The sequence below is a fragment of the Neoarius graeffei genome, chromosome 2 (genome assembly GCF_027579695.1).
Source record: "Neoarius graeffei isolate fNeoGra1 chromosome 2, fNeoGra1.pri, whole genome shotgun sequence".
Taxonomy (NCBI): Eukaryota; Metazoa; Chordata; class Actinopteri; order Siluriformes; family Ariidae; genus Neoarius; species Neoarius graeffei.
The window spans coordinates 72,620,974-72,638,913 of NC_083570.1; the positions used below are offsets into that span (position 1 = coordinate 72,620,974).

A 17,940-nucleotide genomic window follows, 5' to 3' on the forward strand; every position below is an offset into this window, starting at 1 on the left:
AAACAGCAGGTGGATGGTGTACCTAATAAAGTGACAAGTGAGCATAGCTATGCATGGGAAACACTAAAGCGATATGGTTAGCTATTGTATCTGATAGTGAGACAAAACCTCCATCACACAGACATGTCTTTTTTTTCGGGTTTTTTTTCATCTGTTCCTTTCATATCCTTTCTTTAAACTGAACTTTAAATACTAGCATACAGTACTAGTCAAACGTTTGGATACGCTTGTGCATTCATAGTAATGAGTAAGTGTATCCAAACTTTTGACTGGGACTGTAATTACTCTAAGTTGTGGGCAATTTGTTACAGTATTGCAGATGCATTATCCAGTTAAAAAACAATTAATTATGTACGCAATCAGCAGTCATTTTATTAGGAAAAAAATGATCAGATGGCTTACGATTAGTCATTTGACTATTTTCAGAGAGTAATAAAGGCATAAAATTTATGCAATTAAGGTAATTTAAGATTGTCTAGTGCGCATTGCTGCAGCATCTGAATGTCGCATCAGTGATTTGGCATAAATCCTAATAATCATGATCTTTTTACTTGGCCTATCAGAAACTGCAGTTGGAATAAGAATTAGCTGAATGACATTAAAAGATTCACGCTATTGATTGACTGAGCAGGAGCTTTAATTTATTATCCCCTGCCCAAATGAAGTTTGGTGGGGGATATAGAAACAGGCTCTGTCCGTCCAATCACATTTTCGTTTCCAGGCCATATCTTTAAAACTACTGAAGATATCTTCATGAAGTTTTGTAGACATATCAAGCAACGTGTGAACTGGTGCCTGTTGATATTTACAATTTTTGAAAAGTATTTTTCAAATTTTTACATTAAAAAATAGATTTTGACTTAGTTTCTAAGAGCCATTTCTGGAGCATATATCCAAAACTATTCATGATATGGATTTGAAACTTGGTATACATGTTAACAAGGTGATGTAGATGTACCTTTTCATACGAAGAAATGTGAGAAATTTTAATTTTTCATGTTTCCATGGAAACAATTTCAGACTTAGTCTCTCAGGTCTTGGGGTAGGTTTTGTTTCCAGAGCAGAACTTGAAAACTAGAAGAAGAAGCCTTTATTTGTCACATGCACACTCAAGCACACAGTGAAATTGATCCTCTGCATTTAACCCATCTGAAGCAGTGAACACACGCACACACACCCAGAGCAGTGGGCAGCCATACTACAGCATCCAGGGAGCAGTTGGGGGTTACCTTGCTCAAGGGCACTTCAGCCCAAGGCCACCCCATGTTAACCTAACCGCATGTCTTGGGGGAAACCGGAGCAGCCAGAGGAAACCCACGCAGACACGGGGAGAGCATGCAAACTCCACACAGAAAGGCCCCCATCGGCCACTGGGCTCGAACCCAGAACCTTCTTCCTGTAAGGCGACAGTGCTAACCACTACACCACCGTACCACCAAACTATGAGTGGTATGGTCTTGAAAGTTGATACATGTGTTGATTAAGTAATGTACATGTGCCTTTTGATACTAAGAAATGTGAGACATTTTTATTTTTAGCTCACCTGGAACAACGGTGGTGTAGTGGTTAGCGCTGTCGCCTCACAGCAAGAAGGTCCTGGGTTCGAGCCCTGGGGCCGGCGAGGGCCTTTCTGTGTGGAGTTTGCATGTTCTCCCTGTGTCCGCGTGGGTTTCCTCCGGGTGCTCCGGTTTCCCCCACAGTCCAAAGACATGCAGGTTAGGTTAACTGGTGACTCTAAATTGACCGTAGGTGTGAATGTGAGTGTGAATGGTTGTCTGTGTCTATGTGTCAGCCCTGTGATGACCTGGCGACTTGTCCAGGGTGTACCTCGCCTTTCGCCCGTAGTCAGCTGGGATAGGCTCCAGCTTGCCTGCGACCCTGTAGAAGGATAAAGCGGCTAGAGATAATGAAATGAGATGAGATGAGCTCACCTGGAACAAAGGTCTGGTGGGCTTATGCCATGGGCTGCTGAGGTCAGTGTAAAGAGGTAGGGTTGGTTTCCTGCAGCAGAACTTGAAAAATGTGACAAATAATATCTTGAAACTTGGTATATACTGCAGTTGATATAGGGCAGGGGATATAGATAACTCTGTCTTCTTGTTTCTGAGAGCAATTGATATTTATTTGGGAAGAAATGTTTTTTTCATTTAAGAACTCTTATCAAATAAATCATTTTATCGTGTTTTTATCATACATTTTATACATTTTACATCAAAGCTCAATTAATATTCCACTATTGCTTTTCACTACTGCAAAGCTAGAATGATTGGAAGTTAGTGTTGTGTTTACACTGATATTTCCCATGCTTTATGCTTTATGTCTTTCGTCTGGTCATCTTACTTAGTCTTCTGTTATGCACTATCCATATCTCTTCTCTGGCTCATTTTTTGCTCTCCCTTTAGTCAGCCCATCCTTCATTTCCAATCCCCCCCCACACACACACACACAGACAGATGCCCTTCCTCCACCTCCTGCCCCACTCTCTGCTGTCTGCATGTCTGTATCAGCTTATAACATTTCTTCCACCAACACTGAATTATTGAGAAGCCTGGAGTCTCAAGAGATTGAGCATGTGGAAGGCAGTTTTATCTGGGAAATATGGACATGACTTTTGTATTACACTCACTGGCAACTTTATTAGGAACACTATACTAATACTGGGTAAGACCCCATCCCCTTACGACATGTGCATTATCATGCTAGAAATACCCATTATAAGATGGGTAAATTCTGGACATATAGGGATTACACATGGTCAGCTCAGCAACATCATAGGCTGTGGCCAGCGATGCCCATCTGGTATTAAGGGGCCAAATGTGTGTTAAGAAAATATTCCCATCCCACATCATTAAGCCACCACTACCACCAGCTTGAACTGATGACACAAGACAGGTTGGGTCTAGGATTCGTGCTGTTGATGCCAAATTCAGAAATTGAGATTTATAAGATATTTGAGATTCATTAAACATCAGCCGATTCCATCCACCCCAATCTTCAGCTGTCCAGTGTCAGTGAACCTGTGACCACTGCTGTAGCCTCAGATGCCTATTGGACCACCCTCCCTAACCTACAGGACATTTATTCCAACTGCTGCAGGGACAGAGCCAGGAAGATCGCCAGCGACCCCAGCCACCCTAATAATAGACTGTTCTCCCTGCTGCCTTCAGGGAGATGGTACCGACAGCTGAAGGCCAACACTGAGAGAATGAGGAGGAGCTTCTTCCCTCAGGCCATCAGACTGTTGAACTGTTCACAATGATAACAAGGTACACTACTATGCACTACTGCACTTTGGACTTTAAGGACTCGTAACCGCACAATCATCACATCTTTGCCATGCTTCCACTCATTAATATAGTTGTTTTCCCCCCTTCCCCTTTATTTCTATAGTTTTTAATTTATCTTATCGATATACTTTTACACCTGCAACGACCTAAGGTACATAAGAATTTCACTGTAATTACTTGTCCAACAAAACTTGAACTTGAACTATTGGCTAACAGGAGTGGTTGTTTGCTGTTGTAGCTAATCCATGCCAAGCTTCGACATGTTCTGCATTCTGAGATGCTTTTCTGAAGAGTACTGTTGTAAAGAATTATTATTTGAGTTATTGTAACCATCCATAGCCTCTGATGTCTCTTATCACCAAGCTGTTTCTGCCCCACAGATTCTTTACAGATTTCACTGGATGTTTTTTCCCCTCTCACCATTCTCTGTAAACTCTCTGTTTTGCATAAAAATCCCAGGAAATCAGCAGTTTCTAAAATACTTAAAACAGCCGGTCTGGCACCAACAACCACCTCAGTCAAAGTAACTGAGATCAAACTTTTCTCCTTTTATTTCTGCCATATTTGTTTCTAATATTTGATGTGAACTCGACCTGTATCTGCATGATTTCATAGATTGTGCTGCCACATGATAATTGCATGAACAGACAGGGGTACACGCATCACTATGAAAATGGCTGGTGAGTATAGTATATACATACAGGACAAATGTATGTATATAATATATTAGATGGCTTTTTAGTGCATGTAACCAGACTTCAGGATATTTGTTTGCAAGAATATTTCTCGGCCCATATTGGACCATGGGATAAGGGTCCATTTCATACTATTTCTTAAAAGCCACTCATGAAATAAGTTAAAATGAAGTCATTTTTCCATTTTGATTTGATACAGATATTAGATATCAGAGAGATAGCTGCTAATAACAAATACAGAGATTCAGTACAAAAACATCTGAGGTGCAATGGCAACATGGTTTAGAAGGTGTGTCCTATTTTCAGATAGAGAGGGCTTAAGTTTGATGGTGATTTATGAAAAATATGAATTCACTGGTTTTAAAGTACAGTTGTGGTCAGAAGTTTACATACAGTGACACGAATGTCATCTTGGATATGAATGTCATGGCAATATTTGGGCTTGCAGTAATTTCTTTGAACTGTTCTTTTTCTGTGGCAGAATGTACAGCATACATCTTTAATTAAAAAAAACACTAGAATTTGGTGCACAAGTTTTAACTTTCTTTGGGTTTTCTGAAATCAACACAGGGTCAAAATTATACATACAGAGCCAAAAATTTACATACACTCACTTAGATTATTAATTCAGAGGTGCTGAAACTTCCAAAATGTCTCTTATCTTGCCAAGGCCAAGGTCTCTTAACTTCCTGTTAGTGATCATGATTGACTACAGCTGGTAGATTCTCTGTGCCTTCAGAAAAAGGGTTTGTTTACAGCCAGGGTCGTTGACAGGGGGGGACAACCGGGTATTTTGTCCCGGGCCCAGGCATGAGGGGGGGCCCAGAACTGGTCCCTCATGAAGATGCCATTAATCATTCTGTTTCATTTCAAAATGTGTTGATTTGGGGGAGAAAAATGTGCTATATTTGCATTCAATGAATGATTTCTGGTTCTTTTGCCTTTATTGTCTTCGAAAATAGATTCAAGAACCCACCTACCACCCCTAATGCAGAAATGGTTTGGTCTTTGATTAAGGCGCCAAATAACACGGCACTATTCCATCATAACGCTTCGACAATAAGCGTGCGAGCCCGTTTGCCAACATGCACAAGTCAGGAGCAAAGAAAAGAAAAGAAAAGAGAAAAAGAGATGCAGAAGCCAAGAGCCTCAGGGGCTCACTGCATAGATATTTTAGAAAAGATTCAGATGATGCAGCAGGTGGTGAAGGCAGTGGGGCAGCTGAGCCAGGTAAGACACAGATAACTTTTTTCCAGCCCCGTAATGTAACCCCAGCACGCGCAACGCGCCATTCATAATTATAAAGTAGGGGATAGCAGGGTACACTGAGTGAACACTGAAATGCACAGGGCATTGAATTATTTCATAAACATATCGGTTTAATAACACTGTGTCGCATATATCTCAATGAAGCAAAGAATAGCACATTGGCCCGCAATCATATCCAAATGTTTTAGGCACACTTGCTGAGCTGCGCTGAGCTGGACTCCGGTTAGCTGAAAGCCCGTGGAACGCTGCCTCTTGTTAATTAAACCTTATTTTGTTGGAAATCATCCTGTGTAGATACGACGGCATGTGAAATTGCCAGCTAGATAGAGTTTAATGTAACGAATGGGCTATAAATGGGGTGTTTTGAGGTTAGTCTGTTGCAAAACATTAAACTTTCACTTAGACTGGATACTCTTCAAACAATTCCCTTGCTCAAGTGAAAAATGATAGGCCTGTATGAAAAGCACAATTAATGAAAGTAGCCTAATAAGCCCTAAATGAATAAAACAACCTCTGTTTTATTGTTGTTGCTTACACGTTAAGATTTTGAAATCTTCTCGGTCCAGTTCTATATCCAGGGAACGTTGTAATCCTTTTGGTTTATCCGTAATAAACGTGTCAGCCCCCAGGTCAGATAGGCTAATGTTACGTGGTTGGGAGGGTGTCAATTTTTTTTGTAACATTCTAAATCGAGTACGGAAAGGACGTTTATGAAAAACAAGACAAAAAAATACACTGAAAAACTCACTGTACACATCACTAGTGGTGATGCTTCTATGTTTAGATTTTGGGAAAGCCATAACTCCGTTTTCATTGAGGCCCAGTTCCATCCCGTAAACAATCATTTTGGTTTATCAACTACCTGCGCTCAAACATGTCACAGGAGAGGCTCAATGGGCTGGCTATGCTCTCTATAGAGCGCGAACTTGCAAAGAAGCTGGACTTCAATGACCTTATTGACGACTTTGCCACAGCAAAAGTCCGGCGCATTGCATTTCGCACCTGAATAGTTGCAGACTAAGGAAATGTTCAAACTGTAAATATGTTGAAATGTTGAAATAAAATGGTTGACTGTTATAATGGGCTTGGAATACCTGTTATTTAAGGGTTGGAGTGAATGGAGACTGTGAAAAGAGGGGTTGGGTGTGGGTGGTTGCTGTGTGGCGATGTGCGTGTGCGCATATGTGTGTGTGTGTGGGGGGGGGGGGGGGGGCACTCAGATTATTTGGGGGGGGGCCCACTCAGATTATTTTGTCCCGGGCCCAGCCAAAGCTGTCAACGGCCCTGTTTACAGCACTCATTGGACTGACCAACACACAGTAAAATGGGAAAGTCCAAGGAGCTCAGTGTAGATCTGAGAAAGAGGATTGCAGATGTACACAACTCTGGAATGTCTCTTGGAGCCATTTCTAAACAACTGCAAATTCTAAGATCAGTTCAAACAACTGTATCCAAGTTATTGTGAGGTGTAGTCACTTTGTCAAGCCACTTTGCTTCAAGAAAACCCAAACCGTCACCCTCAGCTGAAAGGAAATTGGTTTGGATGGTCAGGAACAACCTGGGAACCACCATGTCACAGCCCTGCCATGAACTGGAAGCTGAGGGATCACTGTCTACAGTTCAGATCACCATGGACTAAGAGGCTGCTATCCAAGAAATAACCCCCTGCTCCAAAATTGACACCTTCAAGCTTAACTAAAGTTTGAAGCTGACCACATGGACAAAGAAAAAGCCTTCTGGAGGATAGCTGTATGGTCAGATGAGACAAAAATTGAATTATTTGGCCACAGTGACCACCATGTACAGAGGGGCACTGTACCAACTGGTGGTGGTGGCGGGATCATCATGCTCTGGGGCTGTTTTGCTGTCAGTGGAATTGGTTCATTGCACAAAGTGGATGGAATAATGAAGGAGGACTACCTCAGAATTCTTCAGTGTAAACCATCAGAAACTTAAACATGACTTGGGACTTGGGAGTTACAACAGGACAATGAACCCAAACACACATTAGAGCTGGTTGTGGAGGATAAAGCAGGCTAACATTAAGCTTAAAGCAAGTCCTGACATCAACCCTATTGAAAATATATGGACCGTGTTTATAAGTCGAGTCCATGGCAAGAAAAAAAACCAAATTTAATTTAACTCTATCAATTCTACCATGAAGAGTCATGACATATCCAACCAGAATTCTTCTAGAAGCTTGTTCATGGTAAACAAAAATGTTTAGTCAAGGTGAATCTTGTGAAGAGACATTTTACCCAAATATTAGCTGTGCTGTATGTATATTTTTGACCCTGTATGTATAATTTTGACCCTGTGTTGATTTCAGAAAACCCAAAGAAAATTAAAACTTGTGCACCAAATTCTAGTTTTTTTTAATTAAAGATGTATGCTGTACAATCTGCCACAGAAAAAGAACAGTTCAAAGAAATTACTGAAAGCCCAAATATTTCCATGACATTCATATCCAAGATGACATTCATGTCACTGTATGTAAACTTCTGACCACAACTGTACATCTTGCAATGCACTTGGACACATCATTTATGTTTCCTTGGCCATCAGCTGTTTTGGGTCTGGGGTGATCAGGCCCTGGCTTGTGTCCAAATAGCTTATTTTCTACAGATTAACCCATTAGTCCTTCAGCCTTGCCAACAAGTCAAACACTACCAAAACCACAAAGGCTTCCTAAAGCTGTAGCAAGCCTCACTGGCACCATTAAAGCATGCTCAGAGTCACTGGTTCTGTATGAATTTCTCATTACACCACACAGAGAGGTCTGCCTAACACAATCAGAGCCAAACTGGCCTCCCCAGTGACTGTAGCAAGCCCCACTTTCACCATTAATGCATGCTCAGTGCCCTGGTTCCATTCTAGTCAGGCAGTATTTGTTTATATTTGGAGGCTCCTTTGCAAAATTTGCCAAGTCTTGTTTTTGGTAATAATATACAAGTTCAGATATAAATTCATAAATCTGGACTTGTTGTAATGTTTGTAGCCTGCTGTTTCATAGTTAATTATGCAGGGGAACTTTGCACATAAAAAGAGCCCTGAAACCACATATAGGAAATTGGTAAAAAAGTATTACATCATTAATATGCAATTATTATATCTGTAAAAGGTGTTATTTGTGGCACACAACCTTTTTACTCAAATCAAAAGCATGGTTCATCAGGGGCGTAGCGGGGGGTGACCCCCCCCTTGTCGGACTATACATTTTTTCAATAGCCACATAAGAATATTAGAAAAGCACCCACTGTAATTTTTCTAACTTTTTTTTTTTAAACTAGATTGTGACCTGAGCCTCATTAGTGTTTCTATAACCTTGACTTCCTGTGGTTTGGGTGCGAAAACCCAGTTTGTCAGAGTGTGTGCGGGAGAGGCGGATGTAAGTGCAGATATGTTAAATAATACACAGTGCGATATGAGCATAAAGTGCGTGAAACGCACACAACAGGCAAACAGTCAGAAACAGCAGGCAAAGTCGTAATCGAGGAAACAGGCAGGAGGTCAATCGAGGCGTGGACAGGATATCAGAGGCAAAATTATACAAGATCAAGGGACGAGAAACAGGAGTCAAAAAACCAGGAGGTCAACAAGAACAGGGAACAAGGCTCTGTAAGGCACACTAGACGCGGTGTAATACTTCACATCGTCCTTGCATGGGCACAGTCCTTAAATAGCCCAAACATAGTTCATTGATTAAAGACAGGTATTCTCTGTTAACGGCGCACGTGCCAGAGCTCGTTAGGTGCGCGTGCAGCCTGGGGCACACCTTCAGGTGTACAAGCCAAGGTGCACAGGACTGACAGAGTCCTGCGCAAGCGCAACACGATCGCACTAGAAACCATGGTCAAGCTGCCAGTGTAGCTGCAGTCTTTTTAGTTGCGAATTACAAGTATTTCCTCTTGTGTTAATAATTAATCATGCCAAAACAAGTGAAACTTTCCTCCTTCTTTCGACGTGAAGAGAGGTAAGCAATTTATTATATATTTTTTTCCATCAAAGTTGCATTTTGTGGCTTCGAAGCTAAGTTTTAGTGCCGTTTCTAGAACACATCATCAAGAAAACGTGGAAGAAACAGCAATAATGGAAGAGCCAGTTTCTAAGCTACCTAAAACTAGCAATGGTAATTATTTTTTGTTACATAATGTACTGAGGCTGCCAGTCAGTGTGTGACACCCCCCCCCCCCCTTTGAAAAATCCTAGCTACGCCTCTATTCATACATTAGATACCCATTTAACCCTAAAAGGACCTAAACTACTGATTGGGATCAGTTCGAACCTCAGAGGTGGTGTGCTGCTCAGTCTATTCAACTGACATAACTTTTTGCTTTTAGGAGTTTGTTACTCTATAGATTCTTTATCTAAAAGTATGTTTATTTCAAGATTGATGAAAAAAAAAGTGTTTAACAAGGTGACTGATTTTTAGTTGGGGTCCCATAACTCTGTGAGATTTGTTGCAAAAATATTTCAGCAAGTTCGTCACTTCTTTGTGTGTCTATCTTTGCCTATCTGCATGTTTGCATGCTTGTCTCAGACGTCTGCCATAATTAAGAATATAACTCTTTCTTACAAATTGTAGATAAATAGTGAACCTGTTAGTTATAGAGTTACTGAAATGTCTGATGGCTGATGCTTATCTGTCCATGAACTCTCCATACAGAACAACAGACAGTCCAGCAGATACAGAGGAAACTGACATTGTCTAGTTGTGAAAGTGACATCGTTTACTTTTGAAAATAGTCCAGTGGCTATTCTGGTCATAATATGTGTTACCAATAACTGCTTTTATCTTCGTGTTTTGTGTTTGAATCCTTAGGCAAAGTGTCACTTCTTGATGTAGTTTGGACATTAAAAAAAACCCCAGAAACTGCTAGCAGCTTCGTAATAAATGTATCACAGAAATTTCTGAAATGAGAGATTGTGAGCTGAGTTCTGGAATGTGAATAAGCTATAAATATTCTCAAGTTCTGTAGCAATAGTGTAAAATATTTCTGGCTTTTTTATGTTCTCTATGTACTTAAATGTCTCATTTTAAACTTAACTTGATAATATCATGTAAATATATGATTTCTATTCACATAAAGTTAGTAAGCAGGTAATTCTCATCTCATCTCATTATCTCTAGCTGCTTTATCCTTCTACAGGGTCGCAGGCAAGCTGGAGCTTATCCCAGCTGACTACGGGCGAAAGGCGGGGTACACCCTGGACAAGTCGCCAGGTCATCACAGGGCTGACACATAGACACAGACAACCATTCACACTCACATTCACACCTACGGTCAATTTAGAGTCACCAGTTAACCTAACCTGCATGTCTTTGGACTGTGGGGGAAACCGGAGCACCCGGAGGAAACCCACGCGGACACGGGGAGAACATGCAAACTCTGCACAGAAAGGCCCTTGCTGGCCACGGGGCTCGAACCTGGACCTTCTTGCTGTGAGGCGACAGTGCTAACCACTACATCACCGTGCCGCCCCTAAACAGGTAATTAAAAAAAAAATACAGCTGTTATAATGGACTTGAGTGATACAGATATATGTTGTTGTTGTTTTTTACGTTTTTACATGCGATATTTAGCATTTCCTTTTTTGGTGAAAATGGTGATTGCTGACATTACAACAAGTAAAAATAATTTGTTTGGAATGCAAATAAAGGGTTAATACTGAGAAACCAGACTTGGCAAATTTTGCAAAGTAGGTTACATATGGGGCGGCACGGTGGTGTAGTGGTTAGCGCTGTCGCCTCACAGCAAGAAGGTCCTGGGTTCGAGCCCCGTGGCCGGCGAGGGCCTTTCTGTGTGGAGTTTGCATGTTCTCCCCGTGTCTGCGTGGGTTTCCTCCGGGTGCTCCGGTTTCCTCCACAGTCCAAAGACATGCAGGTTAGGTTAACTGGTGACTCTAAATTGACTGTAGGTGTGAATGTGAGTGTGAATGGTTGTCTGTGTCTATGTGTCAGCCCTGTGATGACCTGGCGACTTGTCCAGGGTGTACCCCGCCTTTCGCCCGTAGTCAGCTGGGATAGGCTCCAGCTTGCCTGCGACCCTGTAGAAGGATAAAGCGGCTAGAGATAATGAGATGAGATGAGGTTACATATGCTCCCTGACTATTTCTCCTGTGACACTAATACTACTCAGACTTGAGTGAGTCCAGCCATAAGGAAAATATAAAACAGTATATTTGTCTTAAACTCATTTGTCTACATTTTTTCAAGCACATGTTGGATAACATCAAAATAATTCTTTATGCCATTGAAAACTTCATCAGTCTGTTTTCTGTTCTCCCTGTTGGGAATAAGAGGCTTATTTTATAAGACGATAACAAACTGAAGCTCTGTGAAAATCCTTTATTTAAACAAATGACAGCTTTTCAAGAAAGCCAAGAATCTGTGGGAGAATGCTTATTAGTCTACACATGTGAAAGGACCTTGAGTCATAGATAGATGCAGCCTCATTGTTTTCTGGTGATTATTTTTCATGCCTTTCATTTCAGTTGAATAGAAACAGCACTCACCCCTGTGATTTGAATGGTAAAGCGTGTCTCAAGGTTGCTACTGAGGTAGTGTTGCGTAAGATTGACTTCCAGAAGCTCCCAACTGCTACTGTGAAAAGCCATTTCTGCTACAACTGCATATCTATCGTGTGATTACCTGTTGCTTAGGAACCACAGTGAATTCATGTGTTGGTTTCCATTTTAACCAAGGTTATGACAGAGAATCAACATGTTCACTATTATGTGTTTTGGTATGTCTCATCTCATCTCATCTCATCTCATCTCATTATCTCTAGCCGCTTTATCCTTCTACAGGGTCGCAGGCAAGCTGGAGCCTATCCCAGCTGACTACGGGCGAAAGGCGGGGTACACCCTGGACAAGTCGCCAGGTCATCACAGGGCTGACACATAGACACAGACAACCATTCACACCTACGGTCAATTTAGAGTCACCAGTTAACCTAACCTGCATGTCTTTGGACTGTGGGGGAAACCGGAGCACCCGGAGGAAACCCACGCAGACACGGGGAGAACATGCAAACTCCGCACAGAAAGGCCCTCGCCGGCCACGGGGCTTGAACCCGGACCTTCTTGCTGTGAGGCGACAGCGCTAACCACTACACCACCGTGCCGCCATGTTTTGGTATGTGTGATTTAATATACCTAATGCATTTAAAACTTTTTTTTTTAAATATTGAGATAAGCACAGTTTTCCCCTCATGTCAACCAGTGCTCATGTTTTTAGGGCATTCCAAAAGCTGAGTACAGATTTAGTGTATAGTGTAGTGTCACGCTTTGTAATTACACATAATTTCATGCAGTTAATTAGCCTATCCTTGTATGAGGTCAGATTGGGTTCCATCTCACTACAAATTCTTGCTACTCGGAAAACTTTCCCTACTTCAAAGATGATAATGCTATCTGTAAAACACAAGGGGTGTGCTGTTTAGGAAAATATGCTAAACGGTATGATGCATGTTAGCACCCCAAAGTTGATTATTTTTCAAAACAGGACAGCGAATTGCATAAAATTGTTAATGATTGCAGTTTTTTTTTTAATTAACGAACAATACAACATACTTTTTATCCATTTATAGTTACATTTAATGTTGTAGAACTTGTATGAAACTTACAAACTGTCACAAAGTATTGCCACTCAAGATCTCATCTCATCTCATTATCTCTATCCGCTTTATCCTGTTCTACAGGGTTGCAGGCAAGCTGGAGTCTATCCCAGCTGACTACGGGCGAAAGGCGGGGTACACCCTGGACAAATCACCAGGTCATCACAGGGCTGACACATGGACACAGACAACCATTCACACTCACATTCACACCTACGGTCAATTTAGAGTCACCAGTTAACCTAACCTGCATGTCTTTGGACTGTGGGGGAAACCGGAGCACCTGGAGGAAACCCATGCGGACACGGGGAGAACATGCAAACTCCACACAGAAAGGCCCTCGCCGGCCACGGGGCTCGAACCCAGACCTTCTTGCTGTGAGGCGACAGCGCTAACCACTACACCACCGTGCCGCCTTGCCACTCAAGATTCCTTCCATAAATGTTAAATAAACATCTTACAGAAACAATCACCATATTAATCACTGGACATCTTAAATAGCCTGGTATATGATTAGCCTTAGATTATACAATTCCTGTGTTACTATAGAAATGAAAACATATTAGGACTAACATATTAATATTAATATTACAGCCCACACTACTGTCAGAGTCATGTCAGAATTTCTGAGCCGTCAGATCTGATAATTTAGCAGCACCGTGGTACAATTATATTATTTTTATTTGGGCCAGGGACAGTGTCTCCTGGAGGAAAGAAAGTACCTTTTTTGTCCTCACCCTGTCTCACTCATGTGTCCCAGCTAGGGCATGAGATCATCAGTGTCAGTCTGCATGGTGCCACCAGTCTTCCCCTGCTGACAAACGGAGGAGTTCCACTGCCACTTGCTATTGTGTGAGTAACTGTAACATCCTTGCAAGTGCTAGACCTGGTACACAAGTCAAATTGGGCTCATTGTGAAGATTCTAAATGAATCTCAAAGCAGTTATGTGCAAGATTCATAATGTTTGGTGATTAGAAACCTTCCTGGTAGAAAAATGCTGGAACATTTATATAATGTGTTTTGTGCTGTGCACCTTTTTCTGTGTGCAGATAAATCTGATCAACGTTAAAGGCAAGTCAATGGACACTGAAGGAGAATTAAAGGATGCATCCCAAACTGCAGCGTGCAGACTATATTGTGTGTCTCAAACGTAATGATAATACTGATGCATTGACAAACTATTTAGTATAGTATTATACTTTTTCAGCCTACATTAGTTTGCTGCAAAGTGTGACTGTGTGTGATTACGTATGTACATGGTGCCCTGGAATGAACTGGTGTCCCATCTAGGCTAGGCAAAAAAGCAAAACCTGTTTAAAAAAGTAGGAGATCTCACATGATCTGGCTCTGCTGACAACATGTGCTCTGTTCTAATGCACTGGTCATTGGAGTCACCATTTAATGTAATAGTGAAAAATCTCACCAAGTAGTTATTCATATTCAGTGATAAATAACAAGGCGGGCGGCACGGTGGTGTAGTGGTTAGCGCTGTTGCCTCACAGCAAGAGGGTCCGGGTTCGATCCCCATGGCCGGCGAGGGCCTTTCTGTGCGGAGTTTGCATGTTCTCCCCGTGTCCGCGTGGGTTTCCTCCAGGTGCTCCGGTTTCCCCCACAGTCCAAAGACATGCAGGTTAGGTTAACTGGTGATTCTAAATTGACCGTAGGTGTGAATGTGAGTGTGAATGGTTGTCTGTGTCTATGTGTCAGCCCTATGATGACCTGGCGACTTGTCCAGGGTGTACCCCGCCTTTCACCCGTAGTCAGCTGGGATAGGCTCCAGCTTGCCTGCAACCCTGTAGGACAGGATAAAGTGGCTAGAGATAATGAGATGAGATGAAATAACAAGGCATTTCCACTTAGATCTTCCGCCAGCTGTTTTCTTAAATATCATCAAAGATATAAAAGATAAATTATTATGATAAAATATTACATTACATGAACCACTTCACGGTAAGTCTTACAGTCTGTAAGCTGAGTGACCACTACCTCACCATTTCCTGTGTTTTTGCTAATGAGTTTCGCTCTGCTGGAAATGCCATCTGCTTAAGCCTCAGTAGAGTTGCATGTATGGAATTATTAATAAGCTGGATATAAATAAGCTTGAACACACTTCACTCAAAATACATTAACACATGCCTATCTCTCTCTATCTTATATATATATATATATATATATATATATATATATATATATATATATATATATATATAATATAATAGTGTGTGTGTGTGTGTGTGTGTGTGTGTGTGAGAGAGAGAGAGAGAGAGAGAGAAATTGTTCCAGTGAAAATGTCTAACTGTATGGTTTTTAAAAGGTGTCAGGTTTTTAGTGAACAGCAAGGTAACTGTCAAGGCTATATAGATTCAGCATTGCATGATTCTGCTTTATTTTGCTGTCACATCTTCATACACCCTTGAACCCAACCTCAAATCACATCTGGGGCAATCTGTGTAATGGTGCTTTTAGTGTCTTGTGTGAGAAAAGGTTCACACTACATTTGGCAATTTCTATAAAGTCAGCTAGGCGTATGATTTCTGGAAGAATGCATTAGCCTCCTGGTGTGCCTGTGTGTATGCCTTTGTACATACAGCACATGCATGTGCAGCATGTGTGTACCTCGTTTATTGTACTTGTTGCTACACTTATGTATTTGCTACTGCTAAATAGACTAATTCTGTGTTTGTTACTGTTAAAAATACATCACTGATTTACTGTGAACAACAATTGCTATACAGTATATAGTAAGAGTGCTGTTAATGTTGTTCATTTCTTAATTTTGTCTTACAGGCTACAACCATCTTTACCATGTTTGTTGATTTCTAATGCAAATTATTCTCTGTAACATAAACATTCATATGACTTATTGATAAATTAATGATCCAACAAAAAATATTTTTGAACATTTTATCTTATCAGGGAACACTATATGCAGTGAGTCCACCCCTCATTGTCTTAAAGCTCTCCATCCATTATCTGTAACCACTTATCCTGGGCAGGGTCACAGGCAAGCTGGAGCCTATCCCAGTTGACTATGGGCAAGAGGCAGGGTACATCCTGGACAAGTCACCAGATCATCACAGGGCTGACACAGAGACAAACAACCATTCGCACTCACACCTACGGTCAATTTAGAGCCACCAATTAGCCTAACCTGCATGTCTTTGGAGGAAACCCACGCAAACACATGCAAACTCCACACAGAAAGGCCCCCATCAGCCACTGGGCTCAAACCCAGAACCTTCTTGCTGTGAGCTGACAGCGCTAACCACTACACCACCGTGCCACCTGTGATAAAGCGTTATAATAATATATTTGTATCTTAGTTCAAACAACCTACTCCAATTTTTTTTAATTGGTACATAATGGTATGTTTGTTTGCATGACATTGCTGTAGTACATTGTCATTAATCAATGTGTATTTCAGTAACAAGTTTAATATGTTATTAATTATGGTATCTATTTTAATTTACTTACGTTCAGTATGCATATAGAATACACCACTTAATGCAATGTTATACTTATTGGCAGGTCCAGGTTTATTAATGAAAATATTGAAGCAGACAAATTAAAGGTACAAAGATGTTGAGTCAACTTCATAGACTTGCATCATAAAATTAGCCACAGGAGCTAGTGAAGACCACAGAAAAGACAATAGTGTAATATGTACAACAATTTAACCATCAGCCAAAATTTTATAATCATTACAGTGGTGGTTCTTAATTACTTCCCAGAGTGCCAAAGTAAATTCTTTGCTTGCATAATTTCCATAAGATTATAACAAAAGAGCTGCTCTGAATTGATCATACTAAGTCGCATGCCATTACATGCTACCACTTCTTTTTCTTCCTGGTGAAACGGAATGAAAATTGAAAAAAAAAATCTCAAAACGATCCTCTTGTGGTGTTGCTGTAGGCTTTCCCCCCTAAGAGAGTCTGCTACTCTGCTAATGTTTCACTACCTTTTGATCCGATAGGCAAATAATGAGACCCTTATGAATAATAAATTCTAATCGTTCAGTGTGACCTTGCAGGGAAATACAAGCCACAGACAGACATCAGCTATAATGTACACCAGTGTAAATTGAAAGAGAAGGAGGGAAACGTACACAATCAGGATTCACAACCCCAGGGCTGAAGGGTCAGAGTCCAGCACAGATTGGTGATATCTTGTTCTAACACACACACTAAATCCAGTAATTAACTGATCAGTTGAACAAGGAGGCTTTAAACCTGGAAATCACGAATCAGTGCTGGACTCCTGTTCTCCAGGACTGGAGTCATGCATCCCTAGTCTACACCCATCACTAATTATCACTATTCAGACTAGTGGTCCTGCTGAATGCCTCCTGAGTCAATAGTGGACTCAATCAATCCTTGATTGCACCAGCTAGCCAGTTCAGATGAGCTTTAATCAGCAAATGTCCGAGGCACAGTGTGTCAGAGTGCTAAGATGGCCACCATCAGAGGGATTAGCTTCAGAGAAAGAGCTTCAAATGGAATGGAAGAGTGTATTTTTTTTTCCAAGCCACATTGTCATAAATTTTTCATCTGCAGCTGGCTTTGAGGCAGACAGAAGAGGGGGCAGTCCAAGCAAGGGGCAAATCGAAGGCTTCAAACCAACCTGGGCTTTCAGAGTGAGGGGGAGGGTTGCTGTACAAAAAGAAAGAAAACATTGTGATTATTTACTGAAGACAAACAAAGACTGTCTCATGCTGTATCTTGGTTCACGGGTTCTGAACCAACTTTGGTTTAGATGTGTCAGTCAAATGTCATTCGAGTTTTGTCTTCAGCTTGGTATTTAATATACTGCATATGAAATTATATATATATATATATATATATATATATATATATATATATATATATATATACACACAAAACCCCGATTCCAAAAAAGTTGGGACAAAGTACAAATTGTAAATAAAAACGGAATGCAATGATGTGGAAGTTTCAAAATTCCATATTTTATTCAGAATAGAACATAGATGACATATCAAATGTTTAAACTGAGAAAATGTATCATTTAAAGAGAAAAATTAGGTGATTTTAAATCTCATGACAACAACACAT

At 40.9% G+C, this 17,940-nt stretch overlaps 1 protein-coding gene across 1 annotated transcript in view; it reads left to right on the top strand.

Moving 5' to 3' along the window:
* ccdc33 (coiled-coil domain containing 33) overlaps positions 1-17,940 on the top strand; it is a 109,518-nt gene that overhangs the window by 23,250 nt on the left and 68,328 nt on the right. The window contains exons 2-3 of the mRNA XM_060903385.1: positions 13,631-13,720; positions 13,921-14,021. Coding sequence (XP_060759368.1) covers positions 13,631-13,720; positions 13,921-14,021 — 191 coding nt within the window. The remainder of the gene's footprint in view (positions 1-13,630; positions 13,721-13,920; positions 14,022-17,940) is intronic.